This window comes from Hermetia illucens, chromosome 1, assembly GCF_905115235.1.
Source record: "Hermetia illucens chromosome 1, iHerIll2.2.curated.20191125, whole genome shotgun sequence".
Classification (NCBI taxonomy): Eukaryota; Metazoa; Arthropoda; class Insecta; order Diptera; family Stratiomyidae; genus Hermetia; species Hermetia illucens.
The window spans coordinates 46,430,714-46,452,481 of record NC_051849.1 but is presented as its reverse complement, the minus strand read 5'-3'; the positions used below and the strand labels follow the sequence as shown (position 1 = coordinate 46,452,481).

The window sequence follows — 21,768 nt, the reverse complement described above, 5'->3', positions numbered from 1 at the left end:
GTCTTGAGAGTGATCCTGCTGCTTTTATCTGGCCTCGCACATTGGTCAGGGTCAGCCTAGTCAGTCTTATTAATTTCGTCGGAATACCGAATTCTCTCATGGCCGTGTACAGTTTTACCCTGGCTATGCTATCATAGGCGGCTTTAAAGTCGATGAACAGATGGTGCAATTGTTGTCCATATTCCAACAGTTTTTCCATCGCCTGCCGCAGAGAGAAAATCTGATCTGTCGCTGATTTGCCTGGAGTGAAACCTCTTTGGTATGGGCCAATGATGTTCTGGGCGTATGGGGCTATCCGGCCTAGCAAGATAGTGGAGAATATCTTATAGATGGTACTCAGTACTCCCGTCATCTTATTGTAATTAAATCAAGTCTAGAATATGCAACCGATTTTACCCAAATGCTCGGTCAAGTTAGGCAGGACGAGCTTCTTTACCTTCATGAGACATGAATAATGTTTTACGTCGAAATTCGCCTGGGCCAGCCACAAGTTTATATCTACCGTTAAGTACAAGTAAGGAATACTTCCGGTGAGTTTTTTATCCTCCAATCAAAAGAGTTTCACTACTGCAACACTGACTGACCGGTGACTATAATTGTAACTACTTGCCCCAAGGACTATTTTTCCCCATCTACCTCATGGATCGCCCAGATATTACATGGCCATTCAGACTAACACCGGTTAACTTCTCCAATATTCTAAAATCCATTTCCGTTTAAATATTTTCAAATTTTAATACAGTAATTTTCTGATATTACAAAGACGACCAGTTACCTTTTGCTTCTCATAGGCTTGCTCTGCTGCATATTATTAAATGCATTTCCAACCTTTGTTTTGGGCGGGGGCGAAATGCATGCGAATGTAAATTATGCTTGAAGTTTTTTTTATAATGTACCGGTTTGAGGCACACAAATCATAATTTGGATGTCCCTTAATCGATGGCAATAATCAATTTATTTTGGGAAAAAGGTCGTTACCATTTCTTCAATTCCACTAATGTTAGGTGTTTCTTTTTTGAAAACTGCCTTCTGTACTGCCAATAGTGCATCATTCGTTGCCTTAAATCCTCCTAACCTCCAAGAAAGGCTTAGAATCATCTTGACTAGAACCCAAAAGCTTCCGCAACTGTTACTTACAGTTTCGAAATACCAAATTAATTACAGAAAAAATAATTGGAAAAAATAGTTTTAGCCTAACATATTAGCGTATTCAAGGATAATATTGAAGTGTTGCTTAGGTAATTATTTCAGCAGTAAAAATGACATGACAGAAACATGCATATACGTATTTACATAATGCATTCATAAATGGTATATAAAGATGCATTTTCAGAAAAGAAGTGTGTTCAATATGAGGACTTCTCAGCGTCCTTTTAATAAGAATGCTTTAGTATGACATTCGCCGTTCTCCAGCACTCCATAATACAAGTTTGATCAAATCTGAAAAAATGTCTGTATCAAATAAAAGGCAATACAAACGGGGAAACTCTCTAAATACCAATCGTGCTGGTCTACTAATTGATATCTATTGTGGCAGCTGACACTTTCACATGTTTAACTTCGACCACGACCCCTTCAGTATCAATTCATTGTCAAGAAAGACCACACTCTTGTCACCGCATTACTCACACCAATATCCTGCGAGTGTACAAAAAGGTGCATACAAATAATCCAAGGGTTTTTATCAATGAAGGAATACTATAATGGGTCGAGTTTCACCCCATTTTCCACAGCCATGGAGCGCTGTCAAAGTACCAATTGTTGTGCAAATAAAAAATATACGGAGGCCACTTTACACTTTAACTCGTATTGCGTTTGTTTGACAATGTCCTGGCCATACGTTTGTTCACATAACTCTGAACCATTCATAATGGTTGTCACACTTGATGGGGAAGGACGAGGTAGTTCTGGTTGCACAAGTTAACAGAAAATTGTTTTGTCACTGGTTTATTAGAAATGGCATTTGCGTGGCGATTTACAATATACATAAATGGTAACGTGCGTATTTCTTCATAGTAGATACTCGTAGGTGGCAATAGGCTACGCTATGGAAATCCAAATTGTGATGGTTTACATAAAATTGCCTTTCAATGAATAGAAGCTGTAGAAAATATTTTAGCACAATAAGAGCCAAATATAGAGACTAATTTATTGAAGGAAATCCTTTCAAAAAAGGATAATGGAATTAAACCGCGCCAGGACAAAGAAAATTAACAACTTTTCTTATGGTTTTTAAAATAAAAGAAATCGTATCTTCTTATCATCAGCTTCAGCAGCGTAATGACCGGTGTGCAGTCTAGTTCTTGCTAAGTAAGGAAACTCCAAATATCCTGGTTTTGCGCTAAGGTCCTCCTATTCGATATTCGATACAAAAGTTAACCTGCGTCCAAGCCTATAATAACATCGCTCCATCTAGGCCAGCATCTATCGCAAACCAACGCGTAGAGATTAATAGTGCAGCTTCATCAGTAATCAAAAGTTCTAGATATCCAATCCTGAACTAATGTCATCCAGTCTATTACCCCGAACAAATTCTTGGTGTGCTTGCATCACTCTCTTGAAGTCAGGGCCTACCTCGTCATCTCTTACCGTAAATATTGCCCTTGTAAACTTTCCGGCCCTTTAGATCAATTACCCGCCTACCTCAACTCTGATACTATTAATGGCATTACAGCCACGCAATCGTCATGTTCTTGTGCGCGCTTTGGCTCTATAAAGAAACAACAATTTTGTTAGACTGAAGTGATCTCTATTCATCATTATAAACGCCGCAATAGTCGGTATCCAGTCAAGGCCTGCCTTAGTAACGAACTCCAGACATCCCGGTTTTTCGGCGATGTTCACCAATTCTTCTTCTTTTTCTTCAGCCTCTGTTTCGTTCACAAGCGGGGTCGGCTCGTCGTAATCGGTTGCGCCATTTGCTTCTATCAAAAGCCTGATTTGGATGCAATCGCGAGGCTTTCCAATCCCCGTTTAGCATATCAGGCCACCGTTGCTCCGGCCGGACTTTTCTCTTCTTGCCAATCTTGGCAAGTGAATTTTCGTTAGCGCCAATCACGTGACCATACCATTGAAGACGCCTCTGGCATAATTTTCTGCACGATCGGTGCAATTGATCACAGATATCCTCATTTCGGATGTGATCAAAACATGTCACGACACTAGTCCAACGCAACATCTTCGTCTCCATTGCTGCAAGATGCCGTCCATTGCCTTTTATAGTCGGTTAACATTCCGAACCATAGAGAGCTATAGGACGGACAACATTTAGATTTGCTCTACATCTTTGTCTATCATAGACCCTTCCAGACTTTCCGGGCTGGATCATCTTCATCCATACGGATTAGGTAACCCGCCCAACGCAACCTGTTGAGCCGGATTTCATCCACAACCTGGCGATAGTGGTATCGCTCATAGGTTTCTTCGTTACGTAAGCTACGGAATCGTCATGTAGGAGGATTCTTTTCTCGAACGCGGTCAAGAGTTCGCAGTTTTTCTTGCTAAGAACTCAGGTGTCCGAGGAATACATAAGGACTGGCAAGATCGTTGTCTTGTACAGCAAGAGCTTTGACCCTGTGGTGAGACATTTCAAGCGAAACAGTTTTTGTAAGCTGAAATAGGCTCTGTTGGCAGCCAACAACCGTGCGCGGATTTCATCTTCATAGCTGTTAACGTCGTTGGACCAGTGTAATTCGATGTTGTTTGTTCTTTCGTTTCTGGCGCTGACGTTGCCACTATGTACTTCGTCTTGCCTTCATTAATGTGCAGCTCCAGATCTCGGGCCTGCTCGACCTGGATAAACGAAGACTGAACATCTCGAATTGTTCTTCCCATAATGTCAATAGCCAGCGTAGGCCGTAGTTCGGTGGACTTGAAGAGGATGTTGTCTCTTGCATTATAATTTGCATCCGGGATGACTTTTTCCAGTGGTCTCTATTGACTGCCAATAACCATACGCGGAATCCCTCCTCTTTTTCTTTGTCCCAGATATTAGAGTCATTTAAATTCCTCAACGCTGTATTTTCCATTGCTGTCATCATAAAAGTGATCTCATTTTCATTGATGCACAATCCTAGATACTAGGCCCTCTGCTCAATCTGGAGACGAATTTCCTTTAACGTAAGTCCTCATGATATCAATATTGTTAGCATAGACCAGCAATTAGGTAGATTTAATGAGGGTGATACTATTCATGGATTCCCAACGGCTGACGCCAGCATTAGTATTCCATCCCTTTCAGTCGGCATATTGTAGTGTGTACAGTTGTGGAAGATCGAAATCTCAAGCCAAGAAGATGATTATTTGAGTCAATGTTGGTCCCATACCATGAACATTTTTAACGCATTCTTGACAACCGTATTAGCGAAATCGGATTTGTCAAGAACTGCGGAACTACTGACGTAATACACGCTGTGCGGTTACTCATGGAGAAGCATTGCCCTCTTTACATTGCATTTCTGGACCTAAAGAAAGCGTTTGACCGTGTGCTACACAAACTCATCCGGTATGCTCTACGACAATACTTAGTGCCAGAAGAACGGCGTCTTCGATAGTATGGTCACGTAATTTGCGCTAACGAGAATTGACTCGCCAAGATTGGTCTGAATATCGAAGTTGACCAAAAGGTCGAAACAACGGCAGCTTGATACGCTGGATGGGGATTTGAAACCCTCATGATTGCATCCAGATCAGACTTTTGATAGAGCAAAATGACGCAAACGATCACGACGAGCCGACCCCACTTGTGAACCAGATAAAGGCTGAAGAAAAAGAAGATAAGAGGGTGTTCCGTTTTCTCTGTAAAAATATTTCCGCGCACAATGGTTCCATTTATAACTACTTCACATTTAGCATTTTAGGCTACTCTTAAGGTATAGTATGTTTAATTTGCGCGAAAGGGACAACTTTGCCCTACTATGATTTTGTTATTAATAATATGATTTCTACCAAATTTTTCAGTATTTTGTTCCACATTATAATCCAAATTACTAGTTCTAAAGTTGCAAGTAAATTTTTAAAATATGGTCTTGGTATGGAGTAAATTCACTTAAAGTAGTCTGTTATGTGCAAATTTGCTCTAATCTAAACCTGGATGTCAGTGTCATACTAAAGCGAATAGTCTGATATACTAAAGTCATAAGCATTACGAGCTAGGTGCGAAAGGGGCAAATTTACACCTATATATTCTTATATAGGAAATGCACAAAACCTGCAAATTGTTTTGAAACTAGGCATGGTGGACATCGACTTCGACACCAATCTTAGCAAATGAATTTTTCTGAGCGCGAATTACGTGACCACACCATCGAAGACACCTCTCTCGTAGTTTTCCCACTATTGGTCCAACCCCAAACCGATTACGGATATCCTCATCTTCGTCTTCATTATCACAAGACGCCGTTCATATCATTTTATAGTCGACCAACACTCAGAACCATAGAGGGGGACAGGGCGGACGATACTGCGGTCAATTTTGCATTTGAGACGTTGATTGATACATCGATCACAAAGAACACCAGTTGTGGAACGCACTTCATCCAGGTTGCTCTAACACGTGAAGCAATTTAATAACATAGTTCACCATTGGCTGATAGCATTGACCCGCGATAATTAAGTCGCTCAGTTCTGGGCCATAGAGACACGAAGCGGTTTTGATATACCCTCCACATTTCGAACTTTACTCTTTGGATTGCGATAGAGCAATTCAACTTAGCGCAGCAGTTCTTCTACCACTAGGTGTTGCTGTAGAGCATACCAGATACATTTTTGTAGCACACGGTGGAACGCCTTCTCTAGATGCAGAAATGCAATATAGGGAGGGCGATAGTCATGACTGTGTTTCTCCATGAGTAACACCGCAGCATGTATTGCGTCGTTGCTCCGCAGTTCTTGGCAAACACCGCTTGATTCGCGATTATTTCATCGATGTCTCGATCGAATCGGACGGTAATTTGCACACTCTGCTGAACTTTCTTTCTTTTTCCATATTGGAACGGTAGTACATTCTTGCCAGTCAGATGGTGCTCTACCCTCCTAAATAACCCGATTGAAGAACTCACTCACCCACAATGTTGCGTCTCAGTTTTTCGCCCTCCGGAGCTCAAATGCGATGTTAACAGGTCCTGTGTCTTTCCCTGATTTCATTCGTTCGATTGTTTCTGTCTGACAGATGGACTTGCTCTAAATGTCGGCAGTGCTTTTGAAAGTGAAGGATAAACAAATTCTTCTTCTTCTTCTATCGGTAGGCAAAGTACCGTTCTTGCCATGGTGTCGGCTTTTGACTAGTTGGCACAGATCTCTCTCGTCATGCCGTGTGTCCAGTTTATCGTAAAGATCTTTGTAATGGACTGCTCGGATAACAGCGATCGCTTTCTTTGCTTCCCGGTTGGCATTCTTATAAATCGGTCAATTGGCCAGCGTTTTATCGTCGATAAAATTATGGTGAAAGCGATATTTGGACATGGTCGTTCCAAAGACAAATATTTTGGTTGATGAATCGTTTACCTATTATACGCAGATTCCGTCTACCAGAAAAACTGGTACAAATGGCCGAACTGACGATGGATAAGACTGAACCCCATGTAAAGGTGCTTGGTGAGCTAACGCCCTGCTTCGACAGGAACTGCGGATTGGTGCAAGGGTATGGACCCGACCCCATGCTTTTCAACCTAGCCCTTGAATACGTTATCCGCAAACTGGAGTTAGCTACCACGGGAATATTGGTCTACAAATCTTCGCAAATAGTGCATAAACATCATGGCACGTTCAATTCCAAACGCCAAGGAAGTATTCCTACAACTATATGAAGCGGCGCAAGAAGTCAACCTAAGAATTAATGAAGAAAAAACAAATTGTATGACCCAATCAAGAAAACAGGCGCCAATACGACATAACAACAATGGGTGACTTTAATTCTGAAAATGTGAATAACTTTGTGTACCTAGAAGTGAACATAGCGAAGCATGATAATGAAAAGACGAAGTTCAGCGACGAATAATGATGGCCAATAAATCAAGCTATTCAGTCCTACGGTAAAGTAAAAGGGTGCACAGAAAAAATAAGCTCCGAATTTACAAGACCATAATACGACCTGCACTACTGTACGGCTGTGAAGTGTGAAAGTCCATCAACACATTTGAATGTAAAATTCTACGTTGAATACTTGAACCGGTAAAAGATGAAGCTGACTGACGAATTAGATGCAACCGTGAGTTGTACCAGCTCTATGACGACCCAGCAACAGCGGTGGTAGTAAGACTACGAAAATTGCAGTGGTCACGTAGAACGAATGGACAACAAACAATACTTAACAGGGTATTCACAGGCATACCCGAAGAACGCTGCCCAGTGGAAAACCCAGGCAAACGGCAGGAGGACTCAGCGGACGAAGCCAGTGAAATGCTGCTGAAATTTTCCAATTGTAGGACGCGATCGGAGAATCGAGATGGCTGGAGGAAGCCTATCCTAGAAGTCTAGGGCAGATTTGACCTGCCACGCGATTGAAGATGAAGAACCGATTACCTAGTTTGGTGACCCCGAGGGTTGCATAGGAGGCTTTGTGGATCGTGTTTTAGCTTTGATCCACGGTTCTTCCACCAGCTTTAAAAGTCGATTAAATGCAGAGAATTTTATTAAACAATTAGATGCTTGCTTGAATAGAGATAAACGCTTTTTGATAAATGCGACTTGAATTTTATCTATAAAGTACTTTTATTGAACATTATATATACCTAGGCCATTCCCACGCATCCCTCCACGATTGTAATACAATATATTAACAGTAAATCATCCTATATTTTTAGCCGTACAGCACGAAAGAGCGCCACGATCTTCAGCACCACCGCCCTGTAACTTGGTTAGCATACCCTTCGATTTTTACACTCCACAGAAAGCACTGCCTGTAAGACCAGCAAATATTTTACTTCCTTTGCCAACCTTGATGCCAGTGGATCTTGTATATAAACCTATTGACAGTCAGTTCACCACAGGCTATTGTGGTTTCCAACGGGAGCTAAATATTCTAAACCCGGCATTTGACAAACAACAATCTTCACTAGGAATGGAAAATAATAATACCATAAACCTCAGTAAAACCAACGACAGTTTCGACCGAGTTAACCCACTGAAAGGCGTCTCATCGCTGCAGACAGAAGACGGAAATTGTAAGGAACTCATATTTGAGTCTGCAGCAAAACTGCTATACTTCGCCGTTAAATGGGCGAGATCCATTCCCCACTACAATCATTTGCCACATCGTGATCAATCAGTTCTTCTGGAAAATTCTTGGGCAGAGTTATTTTTGGTGATGGCTTCTCAATGGGGTTTACCGCTCGAAAGTAGTAATAATATCCTACACTTGAAATCTATTGAATACTAATAATCTCTATTTTATTTTAGATCTAACAATATCCAAGGAGTTGGACAATATCCGCCATGTTCTTCAACAATTTCGCCATTTGAAAATCGATGTGGCTGAAGCATCATGCCTTATGGCGTTAATCCTTTTCAAAGCGATTCCTTCATTGAGCACAACAAGTATTGAATACATTTCCCTGGTTAAAGATCAAAGTATAGCATATCTGGCCGACAAATGTGGTGCATTTCGTTTAGGACATTTACTTTTGCTTCTGCCACAAGTGAAAAATGCAGCGATCCCGAAATTTATACAGGTAAGTTCAATAAGCAGCATAAGGGTGCATCGATAAGTGACAGAACAGGAAAGACAATGATAGTTCCCTTTATCGACTTTTACCACAGTTCCCTCTCTAATCTTTCACTAATTTAAATTCCTCAGTCATGAAGTTCCAATTAATCTTTTTGTCAATTTAAAATGTTGGCAAGTTTATGAGAAACAGCTACGGAGTGGCTGGACAAACTACGATAGGAATTCCCGAAAAGTAAAAAGTGTGTAACGACTTTCTCCAGTATGTATGAACTAAAACCTATCTTACTGCAAAATTTTACTTAAGGGGGGTTCACTGTATATTCACGAAATATGACAATATACTGTTCTTAACTTAGAAGATATCTTAACGGAGGGTATTTTGAGGCCTAGGTGTACGGGCACCATAATTTTTTGTCAGATTTTCCCAGTGGGTAGTTTTCGAGAATGAGTCCTTGAAGTAATCGACCTCTCTTGGACCCCCGCACTCATTCACTTTCCGAGTAATGTCAAAATTAATATCTGCTTCGAAAAGTACTAATCGAGACCTTTTATGTGATACCTGACATTGCCATATTCGCTTTCAAATTGCTCCCCTTTGTGCACTGTAAGTGCTGTTTTGTAGCTTCGAAATGCGCTTCGTGTGTCTATAATAAGTGGTACTTCTAACCCTTGGTGGGAACCTCCTCGAGAAACCAGTTCAAAGAAGAAGCCTTCGTAATGCACCGACGATAGAAATTGCACGTTCCCAGGAATCGTAGAAGCTGTATCTGGCCTTGGAAGGTCCTCGACGGCTTGGGCCTTGCGATACCTGCAAGCGAGATTTGGTGGTAGGCCTTATGGATATCAATCACAGAAAAAAACCTCGTCTCTCACCATCTGCAACATATCCTTGCTGATAGGCTATGATTTGCCTAGACAACATTTTTCCCGAAGACGTTGTTTTACTTGAAGGATAGATTGAAGAATTAGTGTCTAAACTAGACTAGGTTCTCTATTGACCAGTTTGGAGTTCCCCCTCACTCAGGGTTGAATCTTCGATCGTGACGTCTATTTTTTAGTTTCGTTCTATCTTCTTAATTTTGTTACATCTCATAATTCGCCGCCATAGACCACCTTTTTGCCGAGACAAATTAGTTAGTTAGTTCAAATAGAGGGGTCTCCTAGCACCTAGAGTTCATCACTGAAATCTCTCCCCACGAGAAGGTGTGTAATTATCGAGGAACGGAAGATTTCTTACTTTTAATGTCAAAATAAGGAAAAGGAATGTGGAACCAGGAAGTGCCTGAATGGAAAAAATAAGGCAAAATTCATTCTTTAAAACTACCTAACTAAACATCCGAAAAAATGGCCTTGATACCTCTATATGAATTCTAGAAGTGAAAATTCATCCGGTCCTATAGCTCATCTAATATTTTTTGCATGGATCCTATATAGACAAAACTTTGGAACACATTAGTATGATACTGTTGCCCGCTTAAGTTTCGAAAGCTTACCTGAGTATAAAAACACAAGCCGATTGCCTGTTTTCATTCCTACACTAAGCATGTTGGTCACCAGTTGGATTCAAACTGATCTTGATCCTCCTTAGAATAAAGTTCTGCCGGCTTCATGCTGGAGGATATTAGGAAAGGCGTAGCAACTCCGGTTGGCCCTTGGCCGAGGATATTTGCGGTGTTTTCGTCAGATGGACCTCTTGAGCTTATGGTATATCACATAGTTAGATTTTGGCCCGAAACTGCAGATTGCACCAATACATGTATAAGTAACCACGGACTTCAATTGTACAATATATGATACGGGCGGTGAAAGGCTAGTATAGGTTCCAGGGCGAAACGTGGATTGGTAACCACGATGGAGCATAAAACCTACGGATTATTCAAATACCAGTGTCACACAAAATGGTTGTTGGAAGTTCCTGATTTGCGCGGAAAGCGGTCTACAAACATACGTGGGCCTCTCCAGACGGGACCACTTTCAACCAAATTGACCACGAGCTTATTGAACGCCGCCACCTCTCAGCTTTGATGAATGTCAGAACATATAGGGGGTCAGTATGGACTCAGATCACTATCTCATTGGCATGGTGCTCCGGGCTCGAATCCCGACACGACCTTCAATCCCCTTTGAAAATCAGGTGAGAATGAATACCGAAGCCATTCACAACACAGACCTTCGTAACACCTATAAAAGGAAAACTGATGCCCCACTAACCGCAGCTAACAGATGTTGTGGCGATGAAGCATCCACACATGCACAGCCGCAAAAGGAGTCGGAACGGCTGGTTTGACGAGCAATGTAAGCTAGCTACTGAACGGAAGAATGCAGCATACCGAGTAATGTTGCATTCTCAAAGAACGCGGGCACGCGCAAGGACTTCGCCAAGCAGAGAAGCGACTTCATAGACGGCAAAGATATGCCTCGGAGAACCAATAAGTTATGAACTAAAAAAGTACAGGGAGCAACTGCACCAACCGCACAAGTTTAACAAACAGGTCAGCAGGATGATGCCTTATACACCTCAATGCTCATCCTACCGAAAAAAAGAGAAAAATCTGATTTCCGACATAATGGGCATCTTGGAACGATGGGTTAAGTATTTTGATGAACTACTCAACAACCAAAATATCGGCAATTTGAAGGTTCCGCCAACTGAAGACGACGCACAAATGCTGCCACCACCAAGCATAGAAGATACAGCCCGTGCAATCCACCAGCTCAAAAACCATAAGTCGCCAGGATGCCCATGGAATTATAGACGAATTGGTTAAATATGGAGGCAATCAATTACACCAAGTAGTTCATTAACTTGTTCTCAAGGTGTGGGACAACGAATCACTGCATGACGACTGACGAAAAGGCATTATCTCCCTCATACATAAAAAGGGAGATATCACACAGTGCAGCAATTACAGAGGTATCACGTTGCTGAGTACCGTCTATAAGATATTCTCCTCTATCTTGCTAGGCCGTATAGCCTCACACCCGCAGAATATTATTGGCTCATACCAAAGAGACTTCACTCCAGGCAAATCAGCAACAGATCAGATTTTCTCTCTGTGGCAAACGATGGAAAAACTGTTGGAATATGGACACCAGTTGCACCATCTATTCATCGACTTTAAAGCGGCCTATGACAACATAGCCAGGCTAAAACTGTACACGGCCATGAGAGAATTCGGTATCCCGACGAAATTAATAAGACTGACTAAGGTGACCCTCACTAATGTGCGAGGCCAGATAAATGCAGCAGGATCACTCTCAAGACCATTCGACATCAACAACGGTCTTCGAGACTATCATGCGTCCTCTTTAACCTGGCACAAGAGGTACCATCCTCTTTAAGTCCACTCAACTACTGGCCTAAGCCGACAATATCGGCATCATTAGAAGAACCAACCGAGACATACAAACTGCCTTCATCCAGATCAAGCAGGCGGCGCGAGATCTTGGACTGCACATCAGTGAAGGCCTAACAAGGTATGTGGTGGCAACGTCAGCACCGAAAACCCACCAACCAACAACATCAAACCGCACTGGTCAAACGAGAAGATTAAAGATAGGAGACTACAACTTTGAGACCGTTGATAATTTCTCCTATCTAGGGTCGAAAATCACAACCGATAACAGCTACAACGATGAAATCCGCGCACGGTTACTGTCAGCCAACAGAGCATATTTCAGCTTACAAAAACTATTCCGCTCGAAACGTTTCACCATAGGGTCAAAGCTCTTACTGTACAAGACAATGATCCTACCAGTCCTCATGTATTCCTCGGAAACTTGGGCTCTTAGCAAGAAAAATTGCGAACTCTTGGTCGCGTTCGAGAGAAGAATCCACCGAAGAATTTTTGGCCCCCTACATGAGGATGGACGATTCCGTAGCCCACATAAAGACGAAACCTATGACCGTCAAGTTGTGGATAAAATCCGGCTCAATTGGTTACGGTGGGCGGGTCACTTAATCCGTATGGATGGGGATGATCCAGCCCGGAAAACCTATAAGGATAATATCTATGATAGAAAAAGAAGACGAGGCCTGTCCCTGCCCTGCCTGAGATGGAGCGATGGCATAGATCAGGACGCCAGACAGCTTTTAGGGATATCGAATTGGTGGACTTCGGCGCAAAACCGGGGTGTCTGGAGTTGCTTATTAAGGCAGGCCTAGACCGGATACCGGTTGTTGCGCCGTTGATGGTGATGAATAGTAACGAGAAACAGGTTGCCAGCAATAGGAGACAACTGACGTCGTTCTAGGGCACCAAGGACCTTTATGGCTCAGGATCAGGAATGCACTTAAAAGATTTAAAATAGAAGTAGTGCCAAATAACAGACGCGCAGAACTTAAAACTCGGCTTAGGAATGAAATGGACCGGAAAACTAAGGGCGAAGAGAGCGCAATCCATAAAAGCACATGCCCTGAATGTACCAGCGTACATAAAAGCCTTTTATTTGATAACCATCATGACTATATTCGGATGTACATAGACCCCCTAAACCCTACGTAAAAAGCCGGTATTCACGTGGGGATTCACAGTTCCAACCGTTCCCGAATAATTCACGTATCATAAACAACCAGACCGACGGGCAGATAGACAGACAGTAAACCATACACAAAACCACAAACTGTAGATCTATTTTGACTGAAATTAGTTGCACCATTTGATAATAATGCAAAGGATCTAAACTTTATCTAACTAAAAATGACAAAACCACGAAATTAAAACTAACTCCTTCATTAATAAATCAACTTTCTTCATTCTTGCATTTACTGGTATTCTCAATTTCTAATTTTTCATTTCTGATATTTTCAGGACACTTTTTTCAAAGGAACGGTGGGAGAAGTAGCAATAGAAAGACTTTTGGGTGATTTGATGTAGGTAATTTTCATAAATTGCGTTCTGCTGAATTCAAATAATATTTGTCTTTTCTTACAGATAAAACGTGTCCTTCGTATGAGTGGCTTTTTCTTACATTTGATTGTCGACAAATATTTGTATTATATTCCTTAGGTTTACGTAATCTCTAACTATAAAGTGTATAAATAGTCACAAGCAAACAAAATATAAATGATCTAAACAGTTCCAATGATGTTCTTTCTTGACAGCAAAAAGCGTCGAATCAACGCAGATTAATGAATAAAAAAATTAGCGATGACTTTCACAAAAAGTGTCACACCATCGGACAGTCGCATTATTCTATTAATGAATCTTTATTATTTCTTTTCCATTTATTTTATTTATTACCTTAAATATTTATTTAACTGATTATCAGCTCGAATAACCCTGACACTGTGGAACGGAGATTAGTTTGAATGATTCCTTCGTTATCACGCTCAAATTTCGACGCAAATCAACGTGCTTACAATCAGTAGATCAATTTGCCACATCTCAATTTAGCGTTAGATTAGTTGACCTTATACAGTTGATTTGTTATCTCAATTTTGTAAAATATTCCCTGGAAAGTCCACTCTCGTCAGTTTTAAATAAAAAACATCATTTGTTGAGCAAATTTTGGTTTCAGAGACTCCGAATTGGCCGCCCAATCTATAAATAAGTATGAGACGTGCTACTTGGCAGGTTTCGATATCTATTAGAGCACCGCAGAAATGCAAGACGAGACGACATTTTAAAGAAAATGAACACAAACATCAATAACAAACTAGGATCCTGGAGCAACGAGATTGGTAGGCTGACTCTCAACCTGCTTAGCTGCCGCACCGACGAAAAAAGTCTAAGTAAATTAAATGTGTCAGTTTATAGATAAAATTTGCCAATACATGCCTTACCTTCAAGTTCGATATTTAAAAGCTCCAGAACGAAGAAATGGCATCGACATTTTTTGGAGCGTTAGCAGAACAAATCCTGCGGGATACTGATACCGTGGATGAGAGTCGGCTAAAAAATGCAAAAAAATGCTGCTGAGAAATCTATCAGGCACGAACCACATCCAAAAGAAGTGAATGGTTTGACCAAGAGTGCAAGCATATCGGTATTGTATATATGTTATAATCTGCTGTCAAAAATAATCGAAAAACGCTTAACCCCTTCTCAAGAAAATATTGCTGTCAAATACCAATAATATCAAAAGAACTTGCTTCGCGGGCGGACGTGACATTGTGTCATCGCCAAACGGCCAGTTTGCGATTTACAGTGAGCTGTACGGTAGTGAGTACCTACGAAAGAGTGCCAGGAGTAGTAGAATCCCGCCGAGTGACTAAAGTGAAAGTATTACTTCTCAGAAAATCTAAGCCGGGAGGGAACGGAAAACGCATAACACAAAAACGAGCACCGAAATGACCACACCCCCAGAAGACAACTTCCAAGTAGTTAAAGGGAACCGTCGTAAAAAGAAACCGAGGAACTTAAATTTACATTTGAGGACACGACGACATCCTCGAGAGGAGGCTGTACCAATGAGCAATGATTCCAAATTCGCCAACGACTCCGAGGGAGGGCCATAAGTTCTCTCGAAGCAACCATTAACAACGCCTTCGGGCGATCTAATACTCTCCAAACACAACAAGAAGAAATGGGGTAAGCATCCTGTGGGTAAGCTTCACTCGAAACATAAGAAGAAGAAATGTAACAAGGACCCTGCGAGGAAGCTTCACTCAACCCGACCGTTGCCTAACATCCAGCTCCAAGGCGACCAACAAAGCAACTAACGGCAGCCAGAAAGAAACCGGCAACTCAAGTAACAATAGTTACGCCAAAACTTCTATAAGCAACGACTGAGGAATCAACATCAACCGCAAATAAAAATACAAAGGAGGCAAGTCAGAAAATCCCTCCACTTGTCGTCATTGAGCCTCTTTGCACATTTAGACAATTCAAGGGTTTTTCTTTATTTCCCAGTACTTACCGAATAGCTACCCAATCAAAAAATCTAACAATTCTACCAGATTATCACAATGCGGGGAGAAAGCTACTATACTGCAAAGGAATTCCTTGCAGAGAACAACAAGAAGTTCTTCACATACACTCTACCCTTTCAAAAAACAACCCGCCTCATCTCCCGTGGATTAGATTCATCCTTCTGCACGTAGGAAAGCAATGAAGATCTGAAAACCCAAGAAGCTTTCATTTCCATTAACGTCAAGCCGTTCTTCAGCACTTAGGCGAGGACCACAAATGTCCAATTCGACTTCTGGCTGGTCACCTGTGAAGCAACCTCCCATGAAGACCAGACCTAAAGATATAAAATTATTCGATGCAAATAAATCCGAAACTAAAAAATTCTCCAACGGTAGCTGGTAATTCATGCGGGAAGCAATTGTCAGTTGACCTACCGCTGCATCCAGTTTGACGGAATTCATGCTCCAGGCAAACCCCCCGGAGCAGGCGCGAAATGTGTCAATTGCAGGGACAATGACACCCTGCAAACTACCGGAGCTTGTCGAAGCTCGTTAGGGAAGTGGTGTGGGAAAATGCTCATAGCGAGTACCACTCTCCTACCTCACCCCCATCCAAACCACCCAAGCGTCATGCTACCCCTCTACCAACGCACTAGTTGTCATCCTAACTTGCATCAATGGACGTTAGAATCATGGAGTTGAACATTACCTCCAGTTTGAACTATTTATTGACCTACAGGACCTCAACATAATGCTTCAATGCGAAACCAAGTTGTACGCTAAGTACAAACCCAGCTTTCCCAATTTCAGCCGTTTGCATACCGAACGTCCAGAATCCAATCTTCACTCATAGGTAGCGGTACAGCCATTCTTATCACCGAAAAATTCTTGTCTCACCAATATTTCCCGCCGCCAGTAGCTTCAAATCACTCAAAGTCACCCTTATTTGAAACTTAATTCAAGTCAGAAAAACTTATCCTCTCCTGGGCTCGGTGCCCGAAAAGGCAAACATCCTAACAAACCAAACCCCCACTGCGTCCTACACCTTCACGATGAAAGTTTTGAAACCGAAGTCAGTGAATCAATCTTCCGAATCCAATCGATCCCATTCTTTTACCGCACCCAACCCACAAAAAACACTATCCTTTCAACCACCCGAATCCCCGGGTGGATATTCCACCCATCCACTTTGTCACAACAAACATCTTTACGTTATGACATCTAAAAACAAGAATTCAATGGATCCCGAAAAAATCTTATCCATAGTCTGTACTTCAGGCATTTCTACCTTACTTGCCTCAATTATTAACCACTGCCTATTTAAAGCCCATTTACCTTTCGATTAGGAAAGTACTTGTATAACTCCACCTCTAAAAAAAAGAAAACCCTCTTTATGTCTTTTAAGAAGAAATTCAACAACGATGCGTACAATGCACTTCGGGACCTGTAGTTTTGCCAGAGCCTCTACGATTTTCGTCCACTTTGCAGTGTTAGATGCATTTTTTTACATAGAGTCACCACTGCGCAATATTTGTCATCTTGTATTGCAGCCGAGCCAGGCCAGTCACCTTCTTCATTGCGTCGGCGGTTGACCTTCTCTTACGAAACCCGGATTTCTTGTCAGATAGGCCTCCGTCCTTATCTGCAATAGCGAGCAGTCTGTTGTATATTACTCGTTCGAATAGCTTGCCAATGGTATTGACCAAATATATCAGTCGATTTGAGAAGGGGTCACCCAATGGTTTACCAGCTTTTGTAGCTACCATTGTTCGGGGAATTCTCCTCCTCTGGTGCTGTCCTAGCTACCACTCTCAGGGCCATATTCAGGTTTCCATCCGTCCTGGGGTTTTATTTTCAACGAACTTCCCTGCTGCATCTAAAACTTCCTCTTCTATGGCTACATGGACATGGACTGCAAGCAAATTTGTAAACTTCACATCATCTGATCCTCTGGCAAGAGAGTGTCCGCTATGTTTTGTAATAATTACGGAGAACTAATCGGGGGGGGAGCGTTTATCTTTCAGTGATGACATTACCGACGCGTTGGCGCCACGCCATGGATCGGATTTGCTTTTTGCAATTTTTCCGTCGCGGTTTCATGTTGCATATTTAGCTCCACGAATTCAGGTTGATTTCTTCTGCGCTGAGAGCATCTCCTAGCTTTGAGGCAGTTTTTTCGATATTCCTCGATTTCTGAATTCCACCAGAAATTGTGACTTCGTCTTCGAAAAGCGCTACAACGAGGGGTGAGGGCATCGCATGCCGGCTGCAATTTTCCCGCAACCTGAAAATTTTGTTCTTGTGCACTTCGCGATAATAATGCATGCCTCGAGTACCGAGTACCTCCTTGAATATTTCCGCGTCAAATTTGTTAGTTACCTTATTCTGCTTGATGGCTTCATATAATTTCTATGCAAGGTTTCGAAGATGATAGCCTGATGGTCGCTGTGTGTGTTCTCCTCGCTGACATGTCACTGCAAGTCTTTAATAAGGGTGTCACTGACGAAAGTGAGGTATACAATCGATTGTAATTCTCCCCTCCGATATGTGTTGACTCCCTCAAGCGCGAGAATGTCTCTATTAGTATTTGTCACCATGCATTTGTTTTTCTGCTTCCCCATTCTTCTGCCCATGCTTTGGAATCGCCGACTATAACTTTGGGATTGCATCGAAGGATTGTTTCTCTAACATGGAAATGAATTCCTCTGGGGCTCGGTGCTGCGTAATAGCTGTAGATATATCCTATCTTGGCACATGTAAATCTGTCCTCTGGATGTTTTTTCGCATCTTCTATAGCTCGACTTCGGCAACTTCATATCGCTACCTTGGTGTTTTTGCCTATTACCCATACTCCGCTATGCAAACTTCCATATTGTTCGGATACGATATTTATATCGACATTGTTTTCGACTACGCACTGGGAAAGCAGGTCTTGAGCCACTCGACAGTGCTTCATAAACTTCATTTGAACTTACTTATGAACGCCTTCTGAACACTGAGCATTTACTGCTTCCTGCAAAGGTGGGTGTTGTAGCTATTTTTCATTTCCACACCGAACATATTTGGACTTCTCGTCGCAATCTTTCCCAAAATGGCCTTGTTCTCCTTACTTGCGGTACAGACTAGATTTGCCTTGCGAGCAGGTGCAGGCTTCCGATGGGTGGCCAGACTGTCAGCACTTAAGGCATTTATGCCCTTCACTTTATTCTCGTATCTGACAGACCCCCTATCCAATACATTCATTGCCTGATGCAATCGCATTTTTTGCTGCTTCGATAGGAAACTTTTCGGCGCTAGATGTGTACCATCATATACCTTCCTAAGTCGTAGCAAGTTAACCTCACTCACTGATTGTAGTCCTAATTGTGATTACAAGGCTTCATAGATCTCGGACTTCGTGGCGATTTCATCCAGGTCCTTGCAGTTTATCACCAGCCTAGTGGCATTTCGATTTTTTTCCGTAGGTGTTGGAGGTGCTGGAGCAACAGATCACATTTCACATTTCTTGTACGCGAGAGGGAGGTGTCTGCTTTAACTTTAGGTAAGATCTCGTACGTCAACTCGCTGGTATCTGTCTATCTATCCATCTATTTGTCTGTCTTTCACACCGATTTCCTCAGAAACGGTTACCCGTATTGATACGAAATTTAATAGAAAAGTAGGAACTGTGCATCCCCGGACACGCAATGAGTAATATTGTTATACGTTGAGTTTGTTCTAGATAGAGTTTAAGGGCTCCTGGGGCATCAAATGAAAGGTCTCGATTAGTACTTTTCGAAGCAAATACTAGTTTTGACATTGCTTGCAAAGAGGAGGAGTGCGGTAATCCGAAAAAGGCCAGTTATTTTATGTACCCATTCTCAGAAACTTCCCAACCGAAAAATCTGCAAAAAAAATCATGGTGGTCTGAACACACAGTATCTAGGCCCCAAAATACTCTCCGTTACGATATTCGCTCAAATAAAGTTAATAATAGTATTATACAATATTATATGTTGAAAATTTACCGTGAACCCCCATCCCTCTAAGTTCACCCTAGATTCATATACTTTAATAAGAGACATTATACTGGAAAGTTTGGTGGATATCCTACTAGTATCAACAAAGTTCTAGTAGGTCAAACTTGCCCTTTTCGTGTTAAATTGACATCCTCTAAGAGACAAAATGTTAGTACCACATGGTATTCAATGTTACGCCCATTCATAACGAGCTATGTATATTTAAACCATCATGTACCCAAATATTCTTACATAAAAGATAAACAAAACCTTTCATACCCGAAACTTCCGGAACTTCCGGTGTCCCACCCTGTTTAACAAATTTGGCAATAGTGGCAATACGAATGCTGCGTTTAGTGCGCTTTTCCAATGTGCTAAAAAAATTGACAACCCAAAAAAGATAGATTAAGTTAAGTTTCAAATCTAGAATTATAGTTTGTGAGTATGCACTGTATGTAGGATGAATGCTCGTTTTGGAAAAATAACTCCCAGCCACATCCCAACCCGCCTATCACCCAGGTGATACAGACTGAAATCGTCGAAAAGAACCTCCTTAGTACCCATCTGGTTCCTCAAGTTCTTTTATCCCTTCTTTTATCCCTACAATCCCAAAACCGCCTTTCCGACCCTCAAAGCAGAGTAATCTTCTACACCGATAACTACTGCCAGTCCCAATTTTCAAAACCTACCCATCCCCAGCACCAATCCTTAGCTTCTCACTTTCAACCCTCTCCAGCATGTAACCCAATAATTTGCCAATGTATGGGCGGGTTTAATGCGTTGCACAAATTTTTGACGAATTTCAAACATGTTTGAAATGGAAACTTTTTGGAGAAGGAAGGAGGTGGTGTCCCCTTCAAATTCGATAAAAACTCGTGGCGCCCATTGCCCCCTAAAAGGTTTTAACCCCTGAAAGAGAGGGTTCCTTTCATAGCATCATAGCCAAGTTGAATTTTCAAGCTTATCCCGTGAGGAGGGCAGAACGAGGAGAATGTGTAGAAGTTAAAGGTTACTTCTTCGAAACTTGTTAAACGACTGCAGCGGTCAATATCCCTTTAAAAGATAGGGCCGTTCCCGCGATGGTAAATGAGGTCCTCTCTCTCAAATCCCCCGCCTTCGGAGGGGGGGAAATAGTGTTTGCCAGAGTGAGAGAGTAAAGACGATATACAGAAGGAAAAAAAGGTCTGCCATTCTACCTCTGTTAAAGTTACGGCACCCCGAAGGTAATTATCATCTAAATGTGCAAGGGGAGGGGGGGCTACAGAGGGAGCCGCCACCCTGCCCCTCTAGCCTCCCCACACACGCGATTACCATCTCCACTAACTTCTCACTTACTTCGTTGTGGTATTGACGAATTGATTTGGGATGATGACGTCATACACATTGTAGAATGCACGAAATTCACAAAAAATGGCAAAGTTTCACCCCCTATAACTTTGTTAATTATAGTTGGATTTCCTTCAAACTTGACCAAATTACAGTACACTATGTTATCCCTTATCGCTATACCGAATTTTGTACCTCTGCGATTTCTAAAATGTGGAAATATGATATTATTAACTTTGTTTGTGCAGATATCGGAACCAAATATACTTTGAGGCCTAGATTTCGTAGAGACCCACCACTGTGATTTTTTTTTCAGATTTTTCAGATCGAGAACGAGACACGAGTTACACGTTTCACACAATATCAAATATGGAACTAGTTTCGAAAAGTACTAATTGAGCCCTTTCATTTGATAGCCCACATAGTCACATTCTATGAAAAAAAAATTGCACCCTCAATTCCTGTGATCAAAACATGTGACGCCAGTATGTTTACGATAAATCATCCACTGCTGGCCCTGGCGAGGATAATGGCGAACTTGGGAGGACCACGGCATACCTCTAGGTTGCCGTTAGCCAGGGTGGTGACCTCAATCATGCTCTATGCAACCCCAGTTTGGAGCGTGGCGTTGCGGATGTCAGTTAACACTAACAAACTGAGTGCAGTATACAGGAGGACAGCCTTGTGGGTATGCTGTGCCTTCAGGACTGTCTCCGATGATGCAGCATTCGTCATCTCTGGAATGATGCCTATTGACATCTTGGCAGATGAGATGGCGAATATATACAATACGAAGCCAATCTCTCCCTTATCGCAGACGAAGAACGCTGAGAGGGAGATCCATAAATAGATGGCAAGAAAAGTGGGAACGCTCGGGTAACGGTCGGTGGACTCACATTCTCATTCCTGCCATCAAAGAGTGGCTG

The 21,768-nt window shown here is 42.0% G+C and overlaps 1 protein-coding gene across 5 annotated transcripts in view; it reads left to right on the top strand.

Annotated features, from left to right (window-relative positions):
* The window catches only part of LOC119649361 (nuclear receptor subfamily 2 group E member 1-like), a 33,223-nt gene extending 19,092 nt beyond the window's left edge, over nucleotides 1-14,131 (top strand). For 2 of the 5 annotated variants that reach the window (XM_038051479.1, XM_038051493.1), the window contains exons 3-6: nucleotides 7,803-8,339; nucleotides 8,398-8,669; nucleotides 13,477-13,538; nucleotides 13,600-14,131. In XM_038051479.1, the coding sequence (XP_037907407.1) occupies nucleotides 7,803-8,339; nucleotides 8,398-8,669; nucleotides 13,477-13,538; nucleotides 13,600-13,603 (875 nt within the window). In that variant the 3' untranslated portion in view covers nucleotides 13,604-14,131. Of the gene's footprint in view, nucleotides 1-7,802; nucleotides 8,340-8,397; nucleotides 8,670-13,476; nucleotides 13,543-13,599 lie in introns of all 5 variants that reach the window. The other 3 variants (XM_038051499.1, XM_038051507.1, XM_038051486.1) reach the window with 3 other exon arrangements.
* The last annotated feature ends 7,637 nt before the right edge of the window (nucleotides 14,132-21,768 follow it).